Source organism: Elgaria multicarinata, chromosome 12 (genome assembly GCF_023053635.1).
Source record: "Elgaria multicarinata webbii isolate HBS135686 ecotype San Diego chromosome 12, rElgMul1.1.pri, whole genome shotgun sequence".
In the NCBI taxonomy this organism is placed as follows: Eukaryota; Metazoa; Chordata; class Lepidosauria; order Squamata; family Anguidae; genus Elgaria; species Elgaria multicarinata.
The window spans coordinates 11,708,579-11,717,859 of record NC_086182.1 but is presented as its reverse complement, the minus strand read 5'-3'; the positions used below and the strand labels follow the sequence as shown (position 1 = coordinate 11,717,859).

The 9,281-nt window shown below is 48.1% G+C and overlaps 1 protein-coding gene across 2 annotated transcripts in view; it reads left to right on the top strand.

The window, feature by feature from the left end:
- The first annotated feature begins 966 nt into the window (after positions 1-966).
- The window catches only part of LOXL2 (lysyl oxidase like 2), a 90,379-nt gene continuing 82,064 nt past the window's right edge, over positions 967-9,281 (top strand). Inside the window, exons 1-2 of one of the 2 annotated variants that reach the window (XM_063139083.1) lie at positions 967-1,391; positions 3,486-3,661. In XM_063139083.1, the coding sequence (XP_062995153.1) occupies positions 1,055-1,391; positions 3,486-3,661 (513 nt within the window). In that variant the 5' untranslated portion in view covers positions 967-1,054. Of the gene's footprint in view, positions 1,392-3,485; positions 3,662-9,281 lie in introns of those variants that run through there. The other variant, XM_063139084.1, reaches the window with a different exon arrangement.

Below are 9,281 nucleotides of genomic sequence, written 5' to 3'. Positions count from 1 at the left end.
AAGCGGTGATTAATGTGGCTGGATTTTCCTTTTTGAAGTGACTACAGCCGATTAAAACCCCTTCCGCTGCCCTCCTCCCTGCCAGCTTTTGCAATATACAAGACCCAGCTACGGAGTGGAATTAAAAGCTCTTTTGAGCAGGTTGATGGGATTGCAATCAAGGTGAACGAGAGAGGGGGGGTTGGCTTTAGGAATAGCTAGCGATGCTGCCGCCGCCTCCTCTCCCCGGAGTAGTGAAAGTGCATTGAAAAACAGGGCGGAGGGACAAGAGTGAAAGGAAGACTGGTCAGGGGTGCTTCACAGGACTCCCCCTCCCCAACACATACGCAGCTGACCCTCGAATATGGCACCATCTTAACTTACCGGTGCTGCTTCGGCCCATGATGATGCTGTAGCTGCTGATGCTACCTTGCCCTGCGTACGTTCGCACCACGCCCCGGCTGCCACCGGCGGGAGCATCAAGCTGTAGGGAACAAGCCTGGGCAAGGCCAAGCTGCGCACGTGGGGCGCAAGAGGAGTGCGGAGATGCTGGCGTGGCCTGCTCTGATGCCGCTGCTGCTTCCTTTCCTGCTGCTGTGTTGCTGCTGCTGCTGCTGCTGCCACTCTCGTTGTTGTTGTTGCTGCTGCAGGCCTAGCCCTGCTGCTCCTCCCTGCTGCCTCTGCCGATAGCCGGGGTCTTCTGTTTGGCACATATATGCGTGCCCTGCCCTGCCTTTCCCCAGACTCTCAACTCTCACAAGACACTGGGAAGTTGGCTCGCGGATGTTAAGGCTTTACTTCCTGGTTTTTGATGGTGCATCCCAGGCTGGGACAGGGAGGGATGGCAGCTGGCCCAATTTCTCCAGAGGTTTACTCAATAGAGTAAAACTCCGTCCGGAGGCCCGGATCTGGACTCCAGGTCCGGTCAAACCAGATTTTCCCAGAGCAGTTGGTCAGGCTACTCACGCTTAATTTCTTTCCCTTCCAGCAAACCGGCCAAACTGCCTCCCAGCTCTCTACTGAACTCGGCCAGTAAAAGACTTGCTTTCTGAGGGGGGAACCACCATTTCCCAAAATGGAAAGGTTCCTGGATTTGAGCCTTAGCCACTGTTTGGCGACGTTGTTCCTGTCGGCATACCTGAGCCCCCTGACCTTTGCCCAGCATGAACACTGGCCATACGATCCCCACAAGCAGCAGCAGCCTCCAGCAAACACCCCCAAGATCCAGCTGCGATTGGCGGGGCTGAAGAGGAAGCACAACGAAGGCCGGGTGGAGGTCTTCTACAATTCAGAATGGGGCACCGTCTGCGACGACGATTTCTCCCTCCACTCCGCCCACGTGGTCTGTAGGGAGTTGGGCTACATGGGGGCCATATCCTGGGTCCCCGGTTCCAAATACGGCAAGGGAGACGGTAAGTATCCTTTCCTGGTCCATGTGCGGTGGACAACATTCCCTTTGCCTTGTGTTTCCTTTGGCCTCCTGCTAGTAAACGTGAGCCAAAAGCAACAACAAAAACCAATCACATTTCATCCCATGGGGTTGGATAAAGGATCATTTCAAAACCAGATGTGGAGCACACCATTAAAATTCAATTAAGGACAAATAGAAATGAACCCTGAAATAATCATAAGACTTTCAGTGCAATCCTCTTGCATCCAGTGGGATTTGCTCCCAGTTGGGTGAGAAGAAATGGGGGGTGATGAACCTCGAGCTCGTTGCTCAAATTTAGCCTTCCTGGGGTCCCAATCTGTCTCTCTGGTATTCCCCAAATGGCCACGCCCCTTCCCACAACCAATGAACTTTTGGTGGTTCCACAACCTTTGCACGTTTTCTCCCCGTTATAAAAGGTTAAAGGGCCTCTCCTAAGGCACTTCTTGCTTGTGGGCCCCTGGTCGACAGCTGGTTGGCCACTGTGTGAACAGAATGCTGGGCTAGATGGACCCTCGGTCTGATCCAGCAGGGCCCTTCTGATGTTCTTATTGGAGTGCTTTACAGACAGTGAGTACTTTAAGCTACAATATGGTAGAAATTTGGGGATTTGGGCTCTGCCTGCTTTCCCTTTAGCCCTGCCCCATTTTCCCTTCAACAAAGTTCTGCAGTTATTTATTTAAGGTTGGGGGGGGTGTTGCTTAGGGCAACCATATGGAAAGGAGGACCGGGCTCCTGTATCTTTAACAATTGAATAGAAAAGGGAAATTCAGCAGGTGTCATTTGTATGCATGCAGCACCTGCTGAAATTCCCTCTTCGTCACAACAGTTAAAGCTGCCCTCTCTTGTATCTGGTCACTCTAGTATAGCTCCTGCATCTTTAACTGTTGTGATGAAGAGGGAATTTCACCATGGGCTGCATGCATACAAATGATACCTGTGAATTTCCCTTTTCTATGCAACTGTTAAAGATACAGGAGCCCGGTCCTCTTCTCCACATGGTCACCCTTCTCTTGCTCTTTCCTCCTATCCTCCCTGGTTTCTCATTTCCCAACAGGCAGCTCCTTCCAGCTTTCCCAACAAAATGTCCAGTTTCTGCCAGCTCATGCAGGTGAAACAAAGCTTGTAGTTTTCATCCAGAGTCCTCAAAAGAAGACATCCCCCACTTCTTTTGAAGGACAGCCTTCAGAATTCTGGCATTAAACTGGAAAGAGAGACCTGGTTTGTACCACATAACACAACAGCCCATCATAAGTTAATTTACCCTTAAAGTGCTATGGTGCATGCCAGTCACCATTATTAATATGCAACACCTGTTGTTGTGCCATGGAATTATTATTATTATTATTATTATTATTATTATTATTATTATTATTATTATTGTGCAAACTTGACTGGCAGAGTTATTTGGGGCTAAACAACCCTCACATGACCCACAGTCTGTTGTAGGATTATGCAAGGGTTGTTTAGCCCTCAGTAACACCTGCCAGATGGGTTCACACAATATCACAAAGCCCCCCCCCCCAATCAGGGGCTGCATGTTTGTAATGGCAACCAGCATACACTGCAGCTCCTCAAGAGTAAATTATCCCATGATGGGCTGTCATATCATGACAACTGGCTCACCGTCTTGTGTATTGATGATTACATTTTTATCCTGTCCTTCTTCCAAAGAGCTGGAGGTCCATCCCGCAACCTCATGGCAGTTTGTGGGTCCTTCGCACAACGTCGTCATCCTCCAGGTCCTTTCCCATGCTTTGCAACCATTATCGCATTTTTTTTTCCTAACAAGGAAAGTCTGGTATTCTTTAGAAATGCCAGAATAACAGTCCCATGTAATTGTGCAATTCCGTTGTATCACCACCTAGTGATACAGCGCCACCTAGTGGCTGTATAATGAACGATATAGAAAGGCAGAGAAAGAATCATGCCCAAAAAAGCATGTGTAAAGGAGCCAATCTTAATCCCACAAAGAATCCGGAAGCAGAAGCCTTGTTAACGGTGTGGGATAAAAAGCCTCATGTAGAAATGCCCTAGGTCTCTTATTTCCTTCTCTTCTGACTTCCTTCCTCCTCAGGAAAAATCTGGCTGGATAACGTCTACTGTACGGGCAGTGAGGCGACGTTGGCTGCATGCAACTCAAACGGCTGGGGCGTGTCCGACTGCAAGCATACCGAGGATGTGGGTGTGGTCTGCAACGAAAAGAGGATCCCCGGCTTCAAATTTGATGACTCCCTGCTCAACCAAATCGAGGTGAGCGCAACCCGAAATTAAAGGGGCTTAGCCCTGGAAACCTCAGCAGCTCTGCTTAGACGTGCAGGGACACGTTGCTTCCAGTTCATTTAACCGTAACTTGCAGCCAGGGTATGTAATGTTCACGTTCCATTTAGAGGAATGCTGATAAGGGAACAATAACAAATGCACCAAGACAGGGTGCGCGTTCAGCCATGATGGACATCCTGGGTTCTGCAGATCTAGCCCAATGCCGAAAACCTGTTGGAGACATTCAGTCGTGGTGGTGGGGAGTGAGGGGGCATACCACAGGCACACCTCGGGCGGGGGTGTTTTCCACGCCAGGGTCCCTGAAATCAAAGTTGAAGACTGGATCCTGGAGCAGACAGGAGGTACTGGCCCCGTTCAGAAGACACCTTAAACCATGGTTTTAACCAAGCCAGGCTGTGTTCAGAAGACACCTTAAATCACAGCTTTAACTATGATGAATAAGGCAAAAAGCCTAATTCACCATGGTTAAACCCAAGGTTTAAGGTGTCTTCTGAATGGGCCCATTGTCTCTGTTTATCAGACAAGGGCAGAAGGCAAGGTTCCCTTTATTTTACACTAAACCTGGCAAATGCAGAGGAAATGTACATTGAGGAATATACATATATATATTGTCACGCTCCTCTTTGTTTGATGACGTATGGATGAAGACTGATGGACTTCCTTCCCGCATCAAATGTGGGGTTTTCTGCTGTGGGGTAAACTGATGTTTGAATATCTTTGCTTCTGTACAATTTACCTGGCTCAGACTCCAGTGAAGAATGTGCTCCCTTGCCCCACCCCAAAGTTTACATTTTCACCTTTGGTTTGCAGCTGTGTGGTGTGTTTATCCATTTCAAGGTTAATTCGGTGCCTTTTTAAAAGCCCATGTTGTTGTTTGTTTAGCTTGAAATATTGCTCTGAGTGAGGCAGGGGTGGGGCTTCATGATTGCCAGAAAGTCTAGCCAATCAGTGTTCTGCACTGCTGGCTGGGGAAATGGAAGTTCACTGTTCAAGATCTGTACAACTGTCTTCACTTTAAATCCCCCCACATGCATCTTTTGAGACACTGTCTTAAAGAAATCCCAAGAATGGTTCAAATGAGTAGGAGGCTCCAGCAGGGATCTCTTGGGAGATGACTCTTTACAACGGTCCCCGAGTGTCCCCAAGATGGCTTTGGCAGCCACTGACTTCCCCTAGGGCCACGTTCGAATTCTCACAGCAGAGGCCGAGGTGAAAAAAACATGGAACAGTCTAGACAGAGGTCAGCTCTCTCTGGGATGCTTCAGATATTAATCATGCAAGCCAGCTCCTTTGCCTGTGCTTTTCCATTTGTTAAGGATGGAAAAGTATGGGGTTAATTCCAGGCCATTCCTTCCGAGCCTGATGAATCAGTTGCTTTGCATGAATTCACTTTTCCCAGGAGGTTGCAAAATCCAACAGTCTTAGGGATGGATGGGAAACCCATAAAATTGTTTGCAGAGGAGGTGCAGGAGCAGAGAAAAATGTTCCTTTTATTCATGAGAATGCTTGTTGGCTACTGGTTGATCTGGCACCGGTGTTTCGTCATTTTGCAGCCCACGTTCATGAGCTAGCCTGGGAACCGATAGGAAAGCCCCCTCTGATTCATACCATCTTATGCTCAGCTTAACTCTTAACCCAGACCTTTTGTGTGCATCAGTGAAGGCCGCCACTGTACATTAGCTTAGCAACCATATATTCCCTAACATTTCCGTGCTTGGCAACGGTAGCAGGAATACAGGGGCATTTGCAAGCGGGAATTCATGGGTCAGAAGTGGAATTACTTAACCACACCTAAAAAAAAGAATATTATAGAGCTGGGAAAAGTTCAGAAAAGGGCAACTGAAATAATTAAAGGGCCTATGGGGAATCCACAAGCAGGACATGAGTGCAACAGCACCACCCTACCCATGTTCCCCAGCAACTGGTGTATATAGGCTTACTGCCTCAGATACTGGAGGTTGCACATGGCCATCAGGACTAGTAGCCATTGATAGCCTTCGCCTCCAGGAATTTATCCAACCCCCTTTTAAAACCATCCGAATGGGTGGCCATCACTATGTCTTGCAGTAGCGAATTCCATAGTTTAACTATGCAATGTTTGAAGAAGTTCTTCCTTTTATCTGTCAGGAATCTCCCACCCATCAGCTTCATGGGAGGACCCCATTGGGTTCTTGTATAATGAGAGAGGGAGAAAGATGTTGCACACTAATCCTCCTTGTTGAAGTAGCCCTGCCTTCATATCATCCTCTGCTTCCTTATATTTTCTTCAGTCTGAGAACTTGTCAACAAAATTGTCCATAGATCTCCAAGCTTCTCTTTTCCAGTGGATGCTAACTTTTTCAGAAACTATCCTGAACACAGGAAGCTGTTTTCTAGTGGATCAGACCATTGGTGCATCTAGCCCAGTATTGTTGACACTGACTGGCAGAAGCAGCTTTCCAGGATTCAGACAGGATTCCTTCCTAGCCGTACCTGGAGCTGCTGAGATTGAACCTGGGACTGTCTGCATACAAAGAGGGGACAGAGGCTTAATTTTTTAAAAAAACCGCTTATCTTTCGGGGCGCACGTGGCCCCTTTAAGACGCTGCAGGGGTTCCCTCGTCCCTACGCGTCGCCCCGCCTCCCTGCCGGCTTATCCCGGCAGGTCTAGCTCAGAGTCACCGGAAGAAGGAGGTTTACTTCAGAGCCGGTATGAGCATAATGAAGAACGTTCTAAAGAAGAGTGTGCCGGGGTAAAACGATAGAAGAAAAGGTATTTCGATTGACTGGGCTCAAGTTGCATTTTGTAACGTAGCAAGGGAGGACGCAACAATGCACTTAAACAACAGTGTAATGAATAGTGTACATCCTGCCCTAGTTTGTGCTAGCTGATGTAGATTTTTCCCAGAGGACCTGAGTATGTGGGGCGGATTGTACGGGAGAAGGCGATCCCGCAGGTAGCCTGGACCCAAACCATGTAGGGCTTTAAAGGTGATAACCAACACTTTATACTTCGCTCAGAAACTAATTGGCAGCCAGTGAAGAGATTTTAAAACTGGTGTAATATGGTCACCCCTAGGTGTACCGGTGACCAGGCTGGCTGCCATATTTTGAACTAGTTGAAGTTTCCTGACTAGGCACAAAGGTAGCCCTATGTAGAGCGCATTGCAGAAGTCGAGCCTTGAAGTTACCAGTGCATGCACTACCGTCTTTAGGTCTTCTAACTCTAGGAATGGGTGCAGCTGGCATATCAGCCGAAGCTGATAGTAAGCACTCCTGGCCGTCACATCTATCTGGGCTGTCATTTGAAGCAACGGATCCTATGTACACCAGTTGCAGGGGAACATGGGCTGGAGGGTGCTGTTGCACTCGTGTCCTGCTTGTGTGTTCCTGTCGACAGCTCGTTGGCCATTGTATAAACAGAATGCTGGACTAGATGGACTGGTCCAGCATGGTTCTTCTTATGTTCTTATGAAAGGGGAAGCAAAAAGGAAACATTTGCAGCTGCAACTTTTCGGCTGCAACAAGCTCATCCTGCTGTCTATGACCAGACAGGTTGCTCCCCCTCTCAAAGGGCTCCCCTTCTCAAAAAACAGTCTTTCTCTTGGCACGTGGTGCTGTGCTGTCCGAGATCCTGCTGTTGCTGTCCGTGCACGTGGATTAAAAAGCTCAGACTTTCTTCGTTTAACACCACAGGGAATTGGGATTCTTCAGTAATGGAAAAACTGACAGTTAGTAGAGAAAGCCAACCACACAGCTCTTTAAGCTATAACTACTTGTTGTACTGTAAAGGTAAACCATTATCAGCTCATCATCTGACATTGTGCAGTGCAGTTGTATTTGAGCACTTCGGCATTAAGGGGAAATTGTGTTGCTTACCTGGGGCTTTGTGCTTCCCGCTTCTTTGGTGCGATTGTTATGGGCTGCACTACACAGGAAGAGAGGGGCAACCACGTGGTTTGAATTTAATACTTCCACTCCAAGCGTGCTCTGTTCACTTCCATCGAGACAGCGCCATCTAGTGGCGGATGTTCCGGCTTTCCCCCCCAGATATTACCACATTAAAAGTAGTTAATTTAATAGTAGGATTTCCAAGGGATAGCACAGGAAGATATCTTCTTGGTCACTGATGAAATCATGTAATGGACAAGCGTGCAATAAAACACTCATTTTGAGGAGCCCTCTGTCTGGCTGTTTAGCATATCACCCCTTCATCTTAAGCTGTTACTTTAAATATGCACCTCAGGAGACCAAGAAATGCGCCGCAGGAGACCAGACAACCTTATTTTGGATACTTTTGGGGAAAGGCATGGATGGGCCGTGCTTGGCTTGAATTCCTTTGCCTTGTTAAAGCATATTCAGGATGGTGGCTGTAATGTGTATTGGTTAAGTATGCATTTAGAATCATAGAATAGCAGAGTTGGAAGGGGCCTATAAGGCCATCGAGTCCAACCCCCTGCGCAATGCAGGAATCCACCCTAAAGCATACCTGACAGATGGTTGTCCAGCTGCCTCTAGAAAGCCTCTAGTGTGGGAGAGCCCACAACCTCTTAGGTTACTGGTTCCATTGTCGTACTGCTCTAACAGTCAGGACGTTTTTCCTGATGTCCAGCCAGAATCTGGCTTCCTGTAACTTCAGCCTGTTATTCCATGTCCTGCACTCTGGGATGATCGAGAAGAGATCCTAGCCCTCCTCTGTGTGACAACCTTTTAAATATTTGAAGAGTGCTATCATGTCTCCCCTCAATCTTCTCTTAAGTCTCAGGCATCCAAGTTTTCTATAAGCAACAACATTTATTAAGACAACCAGTACATGAAAGGCCTCAACAAAATGCTCTCAAGTCAGGACTACCAAGCACTGAGGGAACCTTTGCTAGTTTTACTTTCACATTTGCTAGATAAGCTTTTCCTACAATTTTGGCCTACAATGCAATCAGCCATTGCCAGCATGGCCATTGGTGAGAAATCATGGAAGTTGCAGGCCAAACTCCCATGATCCCTCACTACCACTCCTATGATCTCTCACAAGTTGCCCACCCCTGACTTAAAGGAAGAATATAACACAGCGGTGGCACAGGCGAAGGAAAGCCTGGCCCAACCTGCAGTGGAAAACCACCACCACCACGCCACCCACAGAACTCATGCGTGCCTCAGCAGCCCACCAGCTGGGTAGTTACTTTTTGCGCGTACGCATGCCACTTCCCCGTCATGCTGCTCATAAAGGTGTTTCCACCTTCAGGAGCCGCACAGCGCCTGCTCCTCAGGCAAAAGAACGAAGAGATCCTGGAACTTCCGGGATCTTTTGCAATACTTTGCCCATCCTCATGCAGCTCCTGAAGGTAGAAACACCTTATGGGCAGCAACACACAGGGGACGCAGGTGGGCCAGCTGGGGTTGAGCGGCAGCTACTCCTTGGTCCTGCTGCCTGCCTGCCTGCCTGCATGAACCTGCCCAAGGGTCTCCACTTCCCTTGCTCGGCTTCGTCCATTTTCTTCTGCTGCCCCTTACGCCTGGAGCGCTCTTCCAGAACATCTGAGATCCACAAGTTCAATCGCAGCTTTTAAAGCTCAGCTAAAAACTTTTCTTTTTCCTAAAGCTTTTAAAACCTGAT